This window comes from Rhopalosiphum padi, chromosome 4, assembly GCF_020882245.1.
Source record: "Rhopalosiphum padi isolate XX-2018 chromosome 4, ASM2088224v1, whole genome shotgun sequence".
In the NCBI taxonomy this organism is placed as follows: domain Eukaryota; kingdom Metazoa; phylum Arthropoda; class Insecta; order Hemiptera; family Aphididae; genus Rhopalosiphum; species Rhopalosiphum padi.
This window is the reverse complement of record NC_083600.1, coordinates 10,835,616-10,855,505: the sequence shown is the minus strand read 5'-3', so window position 1 is coordinate 10,855,505 and position 19,890 is coordinate 10,835,616. Positions and strand designations below refer to the sequence as shown.

The window sequence follows — 19,890 nt, the reverse complement described above, 5'->3', positions numbered from 1 at the left end:
AGCGGAGACCCCAAAGTTCTTTCCCCAAATATATTGAACTAGAAAAAAGTTTTTTTTTCCTCTTGTTTTATTTGTTGATTGAGCAATAAAATACGTTAACAGCATATTTTGTCAGTGATTTATGAAAATAATATATGCATTGGTAGTAGGTATATATTATAAATATATTATAAGGTATAAATAAATACAATATACGAATTTATAAAATATTGTGTGGATACCTGACACCTGTTGAAAGATATCACCTATAATTTACTGGGATATCCGAAGAAATTATACTTATAATATTATTTTATTATATACTGCTGTTATAGTTACACCTATATCATTGTTGGTAAATTATTCATGAATTTTTGGTCATTTTCAGACGAGTTGTTTATTTAAGTATTTAACTATCCGAAAAATTATGCATAATGCTATATAGAGTACATCCGCTCTACAGTTGTAATGATTAATTTCTACGAATTTTAATGAATACGTTTTGTTAATACACACATATACACTGCAGTAGTATGAAATATTAATGAATATAATAGTTCATTATTTCCGGGCAACTGTCTAGAATTATTTTTTTTTCGTCGGAAAAATGGAGATCGTCACAAGTGACTGGCTCTATGTTGGTTTTTAGACGAATTGAAATTTAACAAATCCCAATGAGAAAAAATATAAATAAAGAAATAAAAATGTCAGTGATATTAAGATATTTTTTACCGCATTTGACTAGACGCATCCATCCATCGGACTAGTTAACAACGCTACTACATAACAATAGACTGAACATTTTCCACATGAGTAACTCATACGCGCAGGGAAGTAGTTCTTTTACCAAAAACAATGTACAGTCCATCGAACCATACATTTAAACCCGTAAATATTCTAGAAAGTATTTTCTCGAAACGTTAATTTCGAGTGGTTTGACTCCAACTATATATTATAAGTGCACTTTTCTTCGTATATTATAATATTTTACATATTGTATATGTATAGTGGCATACGTTTAATATGTATAAGGCGAGTATATTATACCACTTAATGCTCTACACAATGTCATTTTAATATATTATGCTTAAATATCGTAATATTATTTAAAAAAAAAATTTAATACTAAAATAACTGATTATTAAGCTGCAACATTGATGATAATTTACAAATTTACGACGTGACTGAGTTATGTGTTTTTACAATAATTCAATTCATTAGAATTTTATTTACATTTTACATTTTATCGTGTTCAAATATTACAACAAACTCGTGCGCACACACATAAAAAAAAAATCGAACTAAGTATTTTTATAAAAACCAAATTATTTGTGTATATTTATTTTCATGGTTAATGTATTATATTATATTTAAACACGGACGTAGAGCATGCTGCAATGTGTTTGGCCACTTGACGAACAGTAGAATCCATTGAACACACAAATCTGGTGTGTTTCTACAATGTGTTTTCCTATATAAGGCGTATGTGTGCGTGTTTAAGTATTTCTTCTTGAAAAAAAAAAAGTGGAAAGAAAAAAAAAATGAAAAAGTTGTATAATGAACGTGCTCTTGGTAATATGAAATGGAAGTAAAAAACGTGGCTTACACTCGTCAACAAACGCCGTATTTGGTAAATCAAAACAGTTATGTTCATATTGATCGAAGTGACGTAAGCGTTTTTCGGTAAGCCTCTTTGGTCCGCGGATCCATCGTGACATCATTGTTTATCGACTTAAATAATAATATAACTACACGTTATCCTCTCCGGCCGTCCACCATCATATTATTGTAAATTATATAAATATGTATATTTTTATACAGCAGTATGCATAGAATATTATCGGGCATAACAATTTGTTTTGAATCTTAATACAGATATTTTACTTTTTTTCGTCGTGCACATTTGTGGTAGGTAGGTGCTCGTAGTCGAGCATTTCCATCGTCCATAAGCCCATAGGGTCTAAACTATTATATATTACTTGGAAATCCTCGCGCAAACCTTTGGCCGTTGAACCCAAAACAAAAGAGAAAAATCTGATTACACACGTCATGCAGCTGTCGTGGTGCAGTTTTTTAACCCTCATATCGTTCGTAAATATATATATGCGTGTACGTGCGTGCGTGCGTGTGTGTATCCAGGACACCCGAAATAACGAATCGGAAGGGGTTACGTTGAGTTCCCAGAGAATAACCGAAAGGATTAAATAATGGGGGAAAAAAATCGTACGAAAATATGTTTTCAAGTGTTTTTCGTGTACATGGGGATAAATAATAATAATAAAAAAAAAAAACTATATATATACAAGATTATCCTACCTGGCCAGATGTATGCCAGCTGTATATTATTATAGTTTATGCCGATCCTCGGCGGGGGTTCTTTTGACATCTGCTTTTCCAAGTTATCGTTAATATAGGTTTACCTATAACTCTATAAACGTAATAGATACCAGTATAGAGGTACGCCGAAAGTTCGAAGATTTCGGATGACCGCGTTGTTGAAAAATAAAAAACATCAAATTAAAAGCATCTGAACGTATAACGATCGTTAGAATCGTATTAACGCACACGTATATATAATATATTATAATGTGTGTGTTTTGTAACAAACGCTACTACCATTTTGTATATAAATGTATATAATATCCACGTTAGAGTACCGCTATATTATACATTATTATAATTGAAACGGACATTAGTGTTCGTGTTTTCCGTATAATAATAATAATATTATTATTATTATTAGGTATATGCTGTATAATGTAAATACTAAAATACATAATATAGATATATACGACTTGAAAACGGCGAAAATTTAAACGTTCGGTCGTAATTTGATAACCAGCGAAATCAAATCTGAGACTGGTTTCGTGCAGTGTTTGTAGACACACGTCACCAGCGCAGACACATATAATATATAATATAGCTGCAGATATACGACTTTTCGAAACTACATAATACACGTCATATACGTACATATAAGGTTTTTAAACGTTATTATTATAACGTGCGACTGGGCCGAACTGCGTTCTGGTGAATGGTTTTCCATTAAAACGAGACAACTCGCTGTTGGTCCGTGTGTATTTTGACACGACTCTCTAAATCATTATAATAATTGATGAAAAAATCGAAATAATATATAATAACGTCGTTAGAAAAACTCCGCAGAACAGCCACACGTGGGCGCTTCCAATTGTTCTGTGCGTACACGTAATATATCAATTAACGTGAATTTTTTCGGTAAGAATGTAAATAAATCGTCGTCTGGCCCGCTGAAGGGTATTCCATAATAATATAGGTACTACATCAACGCGAGAGGATTGCGCCAAAACGAACTCGGGTTATCTCGACGCGTAAATAATATATTATAATGAATCAGTTGGACAGGTATAAGAGAAAAATTAATCAAAAACAAATAAACAAATAAACACACAGCGTACACCTATTACGCGATATAAGAGAATTAGATTATAATTTATAGGGTGTAGGACTATGTTTAATACGCGTATATATATTATTATAATTTGTGATCAGCACACGCATCGCGATAAAAACACGTCTGCAGTGCTCAAAACCGAATCCACGGCAGGAGACTCGGATATAATAATATCCCCACGCGTCCAGTGTATAGGTATGCACACAAATACACTCATGCTCACACACATACATTGAACGAATAATAATAATATAATGGTTACAGAATGTGTAATTACAGATGTCGATCCCGGTAATAACCTCGTTATACATTGACGTATTCCGACAAATAACGGTCTCGGTTAAAATAACTACATGTCCACCGAGTATAATTTTCCAACTAGAGGCGGTGGACGAGAATATAGTGACGTACTATACTGCAGGAGTAGAGTTTATCGTGCACGCGTGGCGTACACATGTATACGACCGTACGATATACAGGCGACGTCATATTATTATGATGTAACGTACACGCAGATAAAGGATTTTTCTTTAAGCGCCGCGCTTTAGTTTTCCGCATAGAACATACAAATGAACGCGCGATTCGCCGAAGAGAATAAAAAATAGCTCTTATGTGTCATATTCACGATTAACCGAGTATAAACGTGCTTTACGTTGACGATGGACGCCTGCACAGTGGTTACCGCGTTCGTAATCGCATACACATAACTCTGGTCGGAGGAACTCGTCGGAGGCTTTCGAATTCGGTAGATTTATTATTATTTATTGTATATGCGAAACGGCCTGTTATGTGTTATACACAGAGATGTTTTTTTTTTTTGTTTCCGGAAGCTCACACAAAATTGTTTACAGTGGAAGTTCCTAGTGTGGCTACGTAGAGGATATTCTCGTTTGAGGGTCATATAGCTATAGCCGTGATGTTGCTAAATGAGATCAATGGCGAGTCGCATTGGTAATTTATCAGCACGGTGTTCATTAAAGTCAGTATAATAGATGGCGGACGACTTAAGTCAAGAAGAGGGGAAAAAATCAAGCACTTTGCCTTTAGCCGTTTCGACAATCCGCAGCGAAGTCTTCCAACGAACTTGCGCTGTGTACGGGCAAACCATTTTTTTCGTCAAACGACACTGTTCTCGACGTCAACGATTGTCTCCGTGACATGGATCGCATTGTCTATAATATTGTGACTGTAATTGTGATATTATTATTGGGTGGTAGACCGAGAATCAGCTTTTGATATACACTTTGCCGGGCTCTGCTGTTGCACAGACAAGACTTCTGTGTGTATACGCGTACACCTGTGACGTAATTCGCGTACAAGCTATATGTATATACACAAAATATTACATACATTACTGCAGTAGTCGGGGTCTTCGGAGTTTTACACTCGGCTCATTATATATGTATGCAGAGAAATGGCTAGAAGCTCTTCAGAGCGAGTGGTAAAAAAAAAATACTATAGAAATGTGCGCATTTGTACAAACAATTTGTGGTCTAAAAACCCTTGCAGACACACGCTACGCTTAACTGTGGTGTACATACGTTAAACGGTATAACAAACTCTTGTGGTTTCGGCGTTGTTAAATGTATTTTAAACTTGATTGTTAACGCTTATTAACGCACCTATTTAAGACGAGTACACATTTAGGCCAACATTTAAACGACTTTATCGAATAGAATATACATATTTAATGTTACTAATGTTGTAATTTAATAAATAATTCAGACAATCGTGTGAATACGATATATTATATTCCATTAACGATGGTGACGCGTAGACTAATTGGTAACAACCATAGGAAACGATAACCGTGCACCCATGGTAGCCAGAAAAAATTAATAATATTTGTGTAGGTATTATAATATAGTAGGTACTCGCATATTCCTTTATCTAGGTTTATGTAGAATGTATTAAGATATAGTTATGCCTCAACGACTGTTATCTTGAACACGCACATAGCATATTTTTTTAAGTAAAATCTCGATAAATAGTCTCAATGTTCTACTTCACCAGATTTCACCGATCAACGTGTTCGCCACCTTCTACCGCCGTAACATATTATTTTTTCTCGACGTTATAATATATTATATACTTTATGTTAGGGCAAAACCATTTATCATTGGGAGCACCGTGACCAACGCTAGCCAAGAGACACGCCCCGGGTGTCATTCTAGGCACCGACGACACAAATGCGCGACATAATAATAATAATAATAAATATATTACATATATTATGTGCAGACCGCGGGCGTGATAATGCGATAAGGTTCGGTTTACGCGCGCGTGTTATATAAAATCCGGCCGGGGTCGGGCGCCGATACACGCGAACCACCGCAGTCGCCGCCGCCGCCGCGCGCCGTCGGAAGGTTTCCGAAACCTTTCAACGTAGGAAAATAGTAATAATATTAATAATAATAAAACGAAAATCAAAAACGAAAAAAATAAGTAAATAATAATACAGCAATAGGAAATAGAAAATACGAGGAAAAAAATTGTCCCAAAAGACACTGGGGTGAAATTTGCCATTGGCTGCAAAAAAAAAACCCGCATTGGCGAAACCGTACAAAGCGTGTTTTCCGCTCGAAGAAAATCCGATTACCGTTTCCGTGCCGTCCCTACCCGACACAGCACAACACGTCGCGAGCGGTGCGCAAAATTGCAGCATTTCAATTGCACTCGTCAAGAAGGGTCATCGGAGCGGTGGCGGACGGTTTTATATTATATATCCTATATATATATATATATATATATATATATATACGTAATAACAACGTGTATATCGTGTGATGTATCTGTGTGCGTACATAGTATAATATAATATATAGGTGTATATACACGTAGAGAATTCGCTGACTCGACAAACCGATAATATGTAATAACATGCGTCTACTTCGAATTTATATATAGATAATATAATATAACGTTATATGTTTACGACACAAAACGTAGTTTGGTGTGAATTTTGTAATACTCAAATGTAATACATTATACAGCGTTTCGTCGTCCGCAGTGTATAGTCGATGCGTGTATTATATTATTGCTGCAGTCAGACCGTTATATTGACACTTAAACACTCGAATGCAAAGAAATTCGCACAAAAAAACTCGATTCATTCCAGACACCCTCTTTGTCGTGTACCTATATGTATCGCAATATAATAATATATATATTAAAATTTATAGGTACAAATCAAATGCAAATGATTTGCCAGGGATCGGCGGGGTATACCGTTCGACGCACTGCGGTGGCGATCTACTTCATGTAATATATATACACTTTTATTTATATATTATTATTAAAAATGTGTGTTATCATATACACATATAAGTATATTATATTATTCTAGAGCGCGTTTATAATTTGTAAGTGTATTATATAGGTTAATCCTCTCGCACGGTCTGGTATTGGCTAGTATACACTCGAGTACTTATACGCCGCGTGTCGTAAGTATATATAATTTTTCGTTTGATTTTGCTTTTACCACTGCTGCGGGTATGGTGAAATATTGAAATGTCAGTGGCGTGAGTCATAATAGCGTTATAATTGCACTTTTACACGTATATCCATATGTATATAATACAGCGTACATATAAGTGTACTCGTCGATTGGTCGGAACGTACGGTGATGATCTAATATTATTGTATGATGTACATATTATATTATTATGTTATGCAGTCGGTACGATTGGACGTCGATCGGAGACGATTTTATTGTTTTTTTTATTTATTTTTTATGAAAACGACTCGTTTCCCCGACAATGGGTGACGATAAAACCGACAGCAATGGGGTGTGCTGTGGGGAAACAAAAAAAAAAAATCGCTCGGGGTGGTGGTTCGTATACGTATAACGATATTTTTTCGAACAATTAAAAATCGTACAACGGGGATAGTATGCCAGTGGTGGCGCGGGGCGATAGACAGAGAGCCGCCGAGGTATTGTAGAGGTAGAGAGAAAGAGAGACAGACAGAGCAGACAGAGAGAGAGACCGATCGTGTGAGTGGGAGAGGGCGCGGCGGCGAGTAGCGGGAAGGGAGAACGGCGAAGAAAATATAGTCAATAAAACGCACCCCGGAATATAATAGAAAAACGCGTCCGTCCGTCTGGGACAGTTAAAGCTATCGTAAAAGTTTCGCGTATCGCGTCATAAAAACGGGGCCAACATGGCCGGGCGGTTCCCTCAAGACGGTTTTGCGGCAAATTTTTTCCCTTCGACCCGTCCCAACGTTACCGCCGCCACCACCGTCGCAGCTATTGCCGCGCCAACACTATATAGGAATATTTTCTTGGTTTTTTTCCATGTTTTTAAGGCCAGCGTGCACACATTGGCCATAATTTATTGCAGATGTTAGCATACGATTTGTATCGGCCTAAAAAAAGAATATTATGACCATAAAAAAAAATAAAAAAAAAAAAAAAAAATGAACGAGTCCGCCGCCGCCGCCGCCGTCGTCTCCCAAAGACAGACGGTTTTTACAACCCTGTGTGTGTGCGCGTGTGTGCGTATAACGCTCGTTTTATTTTTCATTAAAATAAAGTCTCACTAGACTTATGTTTTATTTTATATTTTTGTTTCCGTTAAAAAACTCCACAGGCTTATAATACAGCTCTTTTTCCCCCTTCTGCGAATCTTTAATGACCAATAAAACGTGTACATTAGTCGTATATATATATATGCATGTATAGTACATATTATGTATTATATATATATATATGTGTGTGTGTGTGTACGGTGACGAGTAACGATAATGCGTTCGCTTCCCAAAACAACAATATTATATACCTACAATACTACTCGTGTAAGTATATTATTGTAATATATTACGTGGATATATTAAACGATATATGGTTTGAAATAGTGTATTTTTCTTTACGCGCGTTTCTTCCGAAATCCGCTTCATCGACGTCTGAACGCGCTGTATGACGCGTTGTTGGGTGCCCGTTCGAGACGTATTCGTGTAAAATATTGTGTATAATATCGTGTATATGCGTACAATATATCGTTGTTAATTACGCGCGTCATTCGAAATATAGAAAGAAAAATCTCCATAAAACGCCGCTCGCGTATAAGTCATCGGGCGTAATGTATATACCTGGCTAGTACGAACGAGTGTATTAAGACCGATTCAGAACGCGGACGGGTGTAAGTGGTGGGGACGGGGAGGAAGGTTTGATTAATCGTTCCCACGACCGAGATGAGGATAATGATTGCTGAGGTGAGTCGACACATTCTTACAAAATTTACAGGTGCCACGACTACAACACGGGCGCGAGCGAGCGAGTGTGTGTGTGTGTGTGATGATGATGATGTGTAGAGCAGCGGCGGCGGCGGCGGCGGCGGCGGCAGTATGTGAACAAGTCTGACGATGGAATAATAAGAATAATAAAAAAATAAATATTAACCAAAAGAAATGAGTCAAAAATTACCGAACGAAATGATTTGAAATTTAGACGTCGTAGATCTATCTATAGGTACCCGCAGAGTAGATTATTCATCAAGGTCGATACAATACGCACGAATACCTATCCCTCCCTGCCAGTGCCTCAAACGGCTCGTGTGTAAGTACGCGGTAATTCGTAGACTACGCAGCGTATATATCTATCGGTACCTACAATAGGAAATATGTATATACATTATACACAACGGGTATTTTCACCGCGGGTGTGCCGTCGGCGGGTATTGGTTTTCGACGGTTTTAGTTAAAAATGTCGAATTCTGACGTTATTCGTACCGTTTGTTAGGATGTCATTGAACGGGATCCGTTTGTGTCGATTGAAAGAAAAAATAAACAAAAAGTTATTATAACGTGATCAAAAAACGATATATGATTGATTGAGTATATAGACATAGAGTGCGATATTTATTTTTCACGACTCAAAAAATAAGTCTTTTTAGTCTTTAAAATGTAATATTGTGCATATCACCTTATGAATATAAGGAAAAAAATAGAAAACATCATTCATCGAAATAATATATGAAGCGCATTGTTTTTTTATTCGTTGTTATGCTTTCTAATTACAATATGCAAATTTGTAGTTTATGTCAATATGTCTAATAATTTATAACTAGGATATTATTACCTATAATAACAAAATAATTAACGCGAATAATTAAATACGATAAACTCTATAAAAACAATATAATTATCCCGTATAAATAATTGATCCAAACGAGTTGCAATTTTTCAATATATTTTTCTCAACTGGTCCTAACTCGGAACGTGTCTTGTCCATAGTATTATTATTATATTATATTATTATACCGTTGCGAGTGCGCACATCGGCCGGCCCCTCGAGACGTTTTAATTATTGTTTTATATTTTTCTACGTGTACATTAATCAATATTCATCTCGGTTGATCGGACGACGACCACCACTCCGTGGGGGAAACACGTTTTCGTGTAATTGAAACCGCGGTACATACCTAAATACGGGATGGTTGTGCGTCAAAGCATCCGGATTTACATTATATATTATATCGTATAAGAACGCATAATCATTCTTCGGCAGTCTTTTGCGCATCCATATAAACACACACACACACACACACATGTACAATGTATTATACACATACAACGATATAATATAACCCGCTGCTATTAATAATCGATCGCGTGTTCGGTTCAGACACGAATTCAATAATATTCGAAACGTCCGCGGGCCAAAGTATTCGTGGCTACCGCGCGCATTATGTAAACATCTCCTCGTTAGGATCACAACATTATATTATATTATCGTGTGTGTGTGTATATAGGTACGCCGCACGCACTGTCGTCGTGTCCTTTACACGCCGATTAGACTTTGTTGACTTTACGTTTGTACCGTTTAAAAGCTACTCGCAGACCATCATCATCGGTTTGGTCGTACAACGCATCGCGCCGTCTCTTCGATAATTCGCCGATTGATACATAATACATTATAACGCGCAGTGTAAACTAGTAGATGATGCTGAGCGAATCGAAACAGTAAGACCGAAATGTTAGTAGCTCTGGAATCGCGAGTTATATATAATTAATGAGTTAGAAATCGAGTTAAAATGTTACTAATTTTCGTTGTCGATTCTTAACTTTTACCGATTATAGCGTATTATTGTACCTTTCTCGATTAATCTCGTTTTCGGCGCGTCGAGTACGATTTAATAATATTAAACTATGCGGAGTCGTCGAAATTGTTTGGTGTATAAACTCGGGACTTACCGGTGGAGAAGTTAACCATCGGCACGTTGTTGGTGATGGCGTCGGCCACGTCCGTGTTGAGCCCGTAGATTTCCAGCAGCTCGCGGACCGTGTTCTGAGCGTACTCCTTCAAGTCGGTCGCGTCGTGCGGCTGGTGGTGTTGGTGGTGGCCAGCCGCCGCGGCCGCGGCCGCGAGCAGGTGCTGGACACCTTGGGCGGCGGCTGCGGCTGCCGCGGCGACGTTGGACGTGCGCTTGTCCACCGGCGCCACGCCCGCCGCCGGGGGTTGGGGTACGGCGCACGTGAGATCCATCGGTGCAGAACCGTCGTCGACGCGCGGCCGCTTGGCCACAGTGGACCCGGTGCACGCGCTCAGGTCGAGCACCGCGGCCGCGGTCGAGTCGCCGCCGGCCGCGGCCGAGTCTCCGCCGGCGCCCCCGTTGCCACCGTCACAACCGTCCTCGGCCGTGTCCTGCGTGTAGCTGATGTTGCGCGGCTGAAAGTTTTTCCGCTTGTTCCGCGTACTGTGATTATTGTTGATGTTGTTGTTGTTGTTGTTGCTGTTGCTGTTGTTGTTGTTGTGGTTGACGACGGACGCGTTGGATCTGGCCGCCAAGCAGACCGGCTGCTGTTGCTGCAGCGCGTGCTGCTGACGCTGACGGCGGCGGTGGTGGTGTTGCTGCTGGTGCTGCTGATGGAGATGGTGGTGTTGGTGTTTGTGTTGATGGTCGTCGTCGTCGTCTTCCTCGTCACGGGTCCGGTCGGCTTCGGCCTCCGAATCCGTGTCCTCGGCCGACGAGAACACGCCCAGCGGCGGCGTTTGCACTTTGCTGTGCCGGGCTGCCGCCGCCGCCGGTGCAGCCAACAATCCCGTATCGGCCATTGTCACCATTCAACCTGTAATCATAAAAAATATGCATACCATTATTGCAGGTGCAGGTGCTAATTTATTGTGTTGTAATGTCAAAAAACAGCTGCGAAGTTCGCACTCAAATTGACGCAGTTAACTTATGTACCTAATCACGAGATATTGTAGTTATATACGTGTACGTAGATATTTATGGTAAGCGCGTATGTTCTTTTTAAATCAAATAAAAAAAAAAAAAAAAAAAAAATGTTTTTTCGACAGTGAAAATCCAAAATCGACTTAAATAGGTATATTAAAGTCGACTAGTATATGCGAGAAGACTAATAATGATCGCGCCGCGCACGAATTAAAACCGACTCGGCTCTTGGCCTAATTATCGTCGACTGCGGATCAAGTCCTATACATTACGTATATAAAATACGCACAGTCGGCTGAAAACCAGTGACGTTGTTTACGACGAATACGATGAGATGGCAGGGCGTTGATCGCCCCGCAGAGACGTATACCAATACAATAATATATGAACACACGGGTATATACGGTCGCGGGTCGGTTTAATACAATGACTCGGACATCCACAATAACAACGCAGTATATATAAATATATATCATTGTATGGGAGGACCCAGACGCGCGCGTACGCTATAAATATTATAATATACCGCGACGACAATAATAATAACGCGGCCGTCTTCGGTGTCGTCGTCATCGATGCGCCCGGCGCCTCGGCCTGAGCATAATATATATATATATATATACAGTTTTCTCGCACTACAGTAATATATGTATATATATATATATATATATATATATATTGTGATGTGTACGTCCGACGGACACGGGAGGCACCTGTGTATAATATATAATAATATCCTATTAATACATAATATTATATAGACGTATTGCTTCCGGCCATCGGTTCCCGCGTGTCCTTTTCACGGCGACAGCGACGCGTGTATAGTATATTATTATACGCGATGTCCACAAAAGGATAATATTTTATTATACATTTATATATATATATATATATATGATATAATGGGACACGTATATGGACGTGGGAGAACTCGAGATGGACGAGTGCGCGTGCGCGGGTCTCGTAGTATGCGTATAATAATATAATATGACACTTTTTGGTTTTCCAATTTTTTTTCTTCTATAACGTGCTACCTATAATACGACTGCGGTCACCACCGTCCTCGTATTTCGCGCACGTAAAGCAATAAATCGAAAGTCTCGATACTATAGGCCTAAGTATAATCGATAGTGTTGGAATAAAAGAGTCGCTAGACTATATAATATAATATATTGTATTATACAGGTACCTATATACGTTCGCTATAATGTACAGACGAAACAATATGAGAACTCAAATTGGACGACCAACCGGACAGAAAAATAAAATCTGACGTTTTAAAAAACTCGCGAGAATGAAGTCCCAGGAAGTGACATTTTCAAATCAAATGTCTGTATAATTTTCCACAATACGCGGCGGAAATTACCGCGGCGGAACGCAGGAAATGCAATTTTGACGCAGTGACGTCGAGGGACTCGTGACGAGACGCGCGATGCATGTAAAACATAATTTACTGCAGTTTATTTATTATATAGTGTATACTGTATACCCATCTATACGTACTAAATACGCAGAATCCAGTACGCGCGGAATGCGTGGAAAAAACTATTGATAGTTGTATAAAAACGGCACCTGCTATACAACACCGACTACTATTTTTTTCCGCTACAGTCCGGCGGCTATTAATTTTTACGGACCGGAATTCACCAAATAAGACGAAACAGGACCTGATACACAGCGCCGTTAATTAATATTCTCGCGTCGTTCGCTAAACGGATTTCGTTTCTAAAACTGCAGAAAAAAAATACCGTACGTTAAAATCTGATTTCTACAGTGCCTCGCGCACTGTGCGTCCGCGATAATCGATTTTTAAAACGGTCTAGACGGAGTGAAAGCAATACGGATAGGTTATACGGATAGGTCGAGTCGAGTACATTACGCGCATTTATTGGGCGCGAGTGTATAATTATAACGACGGATTCGCGGACGTAATCAAACTTATAAATATAAGCCCATACCCGACAAAATTGGCAAAAAAAAATAAAATAATTTAACAATAAATCGCAAAGGTCAAACCGAAGTCGACGAGGGGTTGACAATGATCAGGTGCGTTGTTTCGACGGGAGCGCGGAAAGAAAGCCCCCGAAATCATTAGTCACACACGAGCTGTTCGTGCAGCATGCAGTATGATATGCCGGTCCCCAAATATATATAGGTACTCGTTCAAGTGTAGGTCGGACCGAAAAAAAAATAGAAATAAAACGTGCCCCGCAAATCAATGAACCGTATCCACGCGGCATATCGTCGCGGTGTCTTTATTTTGGATCGGTTTCGTACCCTCCCGGTTGCAATTCAATATCGCTGCGAGGGATAACCACTTAATAATTCGCTTTTCGGGCGACGGCGATCAATATAAACAAAAAAAATAATAAAAAACCGTAAACAGATGCAAAACAGACGATCCGGCGGTGGTCGTATATTATGTTTTATATTACATAACGCGGAATAAAAGGGTAAATTTCGCGTGGAACGAGTGTAATATTAGTGCGTGGTTTAATAACCTATAACCATACGACTGCAGTATATCATATATATATATATATATATATATATATATACTACTGCAATGTTGGCGGTGTCTCGCCCGACAAACGTTATAGGTCGTCAGACTGAGCAGTCTGACTTTTGTAGTGATCGATGTTTTTCGATTTAAATTATTCGAAAAACAATAGGAGTTGGGTTTCAGCTAACCTTTTTGCACTCGAATAATAAAATCGGGTTGCCGGAAACAAAAAAAAAAAAATAATACACATATACGTCATATAATAACAAAAAAAAAAATGCGCTGACACCTGGTTACCGATAATATACAGGTGTGGTTCCCCTGGTTGTAAATGACACGGCCGCCGTAGACCGTATAAAATATAATATATAGTGCTTTGCATTTCGAAGAAAAAAATTATAATATAGCAATAATAATAATCCGATCAGGTGAAATACGAAACGGTTAGATACAATAGTAAACGGCAGACTATATGATACATTAAAATAATTATTAGTTTTTGCGATCGGCTAAAGAATACAATAATTATAATATTATTGTGTTTGTTTTATGAGGGTATTTTTTTTTTTTAGACCGACAAGATTTTCGGCAGCTGCAAGCGACACCGATAGTAGCCGGCTGCAGCGCAGCAATAGTTAAACTACACACTGCAGTGAATTACGGGCTAAACGACTGTATTAATTGCACAATATAGTACGCAATAAGATTTTGAAAAACGTGTTTTCCCTTTTCTGTTATTTTTTTTTTCTCGAAAAACACATTATTGTCCGCTATTGCAGGCGTATATATATATATAGCATATAAACATTATACGTGTATTATAGACACCTATAGACTAGGACTATTATACATTTATACACACACAAGACATCGCAACTGAAGGACGTCCTTTTGTGCCCGTTCCCACAATGTTTCATTGTGTTTTACTGGAATTTCCAATCGCCCTTCTTGCGCGCACTCCTGTCCTTGTCGCGGCTGCTGCAGTGCAGTCTGGTCTTATCGTCACATTTGTTGTGGGATTCAAGTTAAGGACGCATTCCAAACTGATTTGTGCTTGCAGGCTGGGAGTATCGATCGCGACGCAAGGCTATATAAATAAGAGATACTAAAAAGAATAGATATCATCATAGGTATCAACGGCGCATTTATGAGGTTTTTGAAGAAATGAGTTTTTTTCATAAACCCAATTTAAGAAAAAATTAGGCCACTTTTGACATGAACAAAGTCACAACTAATAAAACATTTTATCACAAATCATAATAGTTTAAAAAAACTGTAAAATGTTTAAAACGTTATTTTTAGGTATAGCACTACCGTAAAATATAGAAACTAGACTTGGCACTATTTCTCATTGTTTTTTTTTTTTATATAATATGTATTATAATCTTCTGTAATTATATAATAAAAAATCGTGAAAAGTACCGGTGCTTTTCAGCTTTTGTGCGCATATGAATCGAATCGATAAGTTTTGGCAACGTTCATTTTCGTCCAGGGGCTAATAAAAAAATAAATAATAGCATTGTTGCGAAATTGAGCTTTTACAACCTGGCGTAAAGGTCACTTTATAGTTTATATTTATGTACGATAAACGTGTAACAATAACCAGACGTGTGGGGAAGGAGTGCGGATGACGAAGATGACGAAGTGGACGCCTTCTCCCGATAAAAGTCGATTATATTATACGATATGCGTATAGTGTACAACGCGCGAGATATGTACACATCTATATATAATGCACTGAGCAAAAATATGATCTTTCTGCAGAGAGAAAATGTATTAAATAGACAAATATATACGTTATGTGTATTTCGTGTGCTTAAAACCTATGTATACTGATAGTTGCAAGTATATCGGACGGTCAGATTAAATACGCGATGCATATTATGCACAATATTTCTCGTGTGAAACGATACGCACGTATACGCACATATACCTAATATCAACGTACGAACAAATCGATTTTTTTAAAAATTTATCTTTAATAATATATATTATGTATACTTTTAACTATATAGATACGCGATCAGACACGACGACAAGAGCGGGTTGACCCAAAACGCGCGACGATGGCCAATACGTATGATAACAATAATATAATAATACGATATATTATATATTATCGATTACATTTATCGGAGACATTAACGGCGGTACATGAAGTCAACGCGACGCCGCAGCGGCGCAATACTCGTGGTCGGTATTATGTGAGCGCCTCCTGTAAAACGTATAATATAGGTACCTGTGCATCATTGTAATAAACTGTATAATTTATATTTAAATAAAAAGCGTGAGCCAACTTTTATATAATATAAATTATAATATATATATATATGTATGTTTATGAGCAACAACAACACGGTGTAGGTATAATATACCGACGACGCGCGGTAATACGAAAATACGGTTATGTAGGTCCATCGTCGGTAGGTCCGGGCGCCAGCGAGTCAAACGTGCGGCCGATTGGTCACGCCGCAATCTTCCGGTTGTTGCAGTCTGACGCCGCTTTTATAATATGCGTGTACCTATAATATTACCTATATAGTGTGTGTGTGTGTGTGTGTGTGTGTGTGTGTATACATGTTATATATAGGCATATAGTATATGTACTAGATGTCGTGTTATCGCGTGTTATTCTTTTGTACCAGTACCATATATAATATTATATATACTGCGGTATATCGTCGTACATATAATATTATGTGCGTATATAGTAATAGCTATGATTTGGTTTTTTTTATTATTATTATCATTCTGTTGTTCGACGCACACACAATATATAATAATGTGTACGTGTAATAGAATACAGCGTGTAGTTTAGGTACCCCGGGTGTCCGGCCGCGAATCGGAAAAATAAAATAATAACAAGTTTCCGATACGCGTTTTATACCTATTTATTATACATTTATGCTGCGTATGAAAATATACAATCGTTTGCGAAATCGTATAAAATTATTTATTCGTGTTGGTCGCGTGGGCGATGTATTACCGTATAACTCGCGAGTGTTAAACGCAGATTTTACACACACACACATATTTACAAATAAAATTCGCACAGAATCTATATCTATCAGCGTATATTAAACATGGGCCAAATATGTACATAATATTATACATAATACTGTATTCAGTCGGGTAATTCACGTTAAAATTACATTTACGACGAAAACATTTTGTTCTCCGCGATGACTTCATCACTATATACCCATCATGGCTCATCAATTACAAATCAAATTCTATTGACTGACCCTTTGCATAACAAAACGAGTCGAGCAAAATTAAATGCGAAATTATATGGAGTGTACATTGTCATAGTGAATGAGTTTATGGTCGGTGTCGTATAAACTAGAGAAAAAATTGTGGATTAGTATTGAGATCATATACAGAATTCGAAATTGTAAACATGTAGTTATACCTAATATTATATATACCTACATGACGTCTTTCGAGTATAAGTAACTGTAAATAATGTATCTGCGCCAAGCGCTGGTGTACATTATAATCCTTTACATAATTTATTGCGTTGCGGCGGTGTGTTAATAATTTTGGCCGGCTAAATCAATTTTCTGCAACAGCAGTGCGACGACATTGGCCAAGTTTATATACATATAACACATATGATATATGATGATCGCCCGTTTGGAGTAAAGTCTGTGTACACATTATAATATTATATAGGTACACATAAACACACACGTGTTGTTATACGCTGCAGTCGTGAAAAAAAGAACTTACCTGCCCACTACACATAAGTATATATATTATGTATATAGTTGATATATAGATAATAAGTAATAAGTATATATCATAATATTATTGTGCGTTCGGTGTTTTTTTTTTTTTTTAAATAGCGTTCGCGCGTTGCCGTGACAGTCACGTTGGCGAACCCCACTCGACTTTAATTATTGTTCGAGCAATGCGATTTTTTTTTTACGTATAAAAATAGTAATCGTTGGTATACGCATAATACCGTCGGTCGAATCGTACCACTGTTATAATGCATATTATACCTATAGGTACTCGCCCGTAAATTTAACCGAAATCACACCGCGGATAACGTTCTGAATTTCATTGTCGCGTAATAACAACAAATAATATACTATTATATTATGTAGGTATATTACAATAGTATACATAGATTGTCTACCTAAATACACTCAATGCTGCAGCTTTCGCGACCAAACGTATCTAATAAAACGGTGATCGTTATCTGGCTATAGTCGACTATTACAGTCATTGCGTATTATTTGATGACGGATTCTCGCCCGAACATGCCTATACTGCATTATAATGTACCCATAAGTATATTATATATGATATAATAGTTTACGCGTACGTACAAGTGAAGTGACTATATTACGTGTTCACGCGCATGTATATGTGTCGATAAAAAAAAAAAGTCAAATCGGGTCCGATACTCCAATATATATACGTATATAATATTATGTGGTATTTGCGGGGTTTCGGATTTGCACGCAAATGTATGTAAATCGCATTGTTCGCGTCCATATTATTGTGCAACGTTACACTCAATACTGTACCTATATATATATATATATATATTAAACACTGCAGTGCGCGCGTATAATGTACAACTATATATAGTAGACAACAATTATTCGCGACACGACACGTCACTGCCGATGGCATTTATTTGTATATGTATACATGTTTATTGTAAATTGGAATAATAATAATAATGAATTCTCCCGAAATAAAAATCGGGCAAGGTCTGTGGAACTATACTATATATCTGTATTATAATGATTGCGAGACTGCAGCACAGTGTTGTGCATACTCGCGACGTCTACATTGCGCGGGGTGCAGTCACTGCGCAAGACCTATTTCATTTTCGAATAATATTATTATGCACTATAAAACATTTTATTATTATTTCAAATCCTGAAGGTGTAGAGATTTTTGAAATTATTGTTGCTTCGTATACTTGTTGAATACATTATTCGGCAATAATTATCTATATACAGGCGTATTGATATTGGTATAACCTTGAATTGAAATCCCGCGAGTATTAATGTATATATGGCAACACGAAACGATCAAAAGAAATCGAAAAACAATAAGGTGGCAAATTCAACACATATGATGATAATACATAAGTTTCGCTGTCATTAAAACTAGCAAATATCCCGAAAACTATGTATTATAATGGACGTAACACGCATAGAAAAACCTACAATGTATATTGTATATATAGCTATCTCGGCACTGTCCGTTAGAAATCCAAAAGAAAACGAAAGACATCATCTAATATATAATATTATGATACCCATCCGACAACGATGACGACGTTTAGAACAAAGATCTGACCGTTTTTATATATACTTTATTATTATTATTATTATACAGATGTAATTAAATTCCCGTCATATTTGACGACGTCTGCGAACAAAAGAACAATAATAAATCTTTGTTTTTGTCAAAAAAACCAAAATAATTAAGATTCCCCCGGTTAGTTAAGAGAGGATATGAGGAGACGCGGAGAAAGAATACGAAGAAAAAATAAATAAATAAATACGATGAAGGAGTGTGTCTGCCGGCTATCGTCTCATACGAAATGATAAATGACCTCAAAAAACACGGTCTGCCGGCCCACCGTAATATCGTCTAAACAAACCCAGCTCTGTGTATTCTTTTTCGTATTTTACCCGAGTTTATACGCATCATATACGCCAGTGAACGTGTAGTGTGCAACGTATGTATATATATATATATATAATATAATATATTATGTATAATAATATTTTTTCTCTCTTAATTTTTTAATTTTTTTTTTTATTTTA

General features: G+C 37.4%; 1 protein-coding gene across 2 annotated transcripts in view; it reads right to left on the bottom strand.

Moving 5' to 3' along the window:
• LOC132928898 (uncharacterized) overlaps window positions 1-19,890 on the bottom strand; it is an 84,826-nt gene that overhangs the window by 44,926 nt on the left and 20,010 nt on the right. For both annotated transcript variants that reach the window (XM_060993843.1, XM_060993844.1), the window contains exon 2: window positions 10,607-11,482. In XM_060993843.1, coding sequence (XP_060849826.1) covers window positions 10,607-11,477 — 871 coding nt within the window. In that variant the 5' untranslated portion in view covers window positions 11,478-11,482. The remainder of the gene's footprint in view (window positions 1-10,606; window positions 11,483-19,890) is intronic.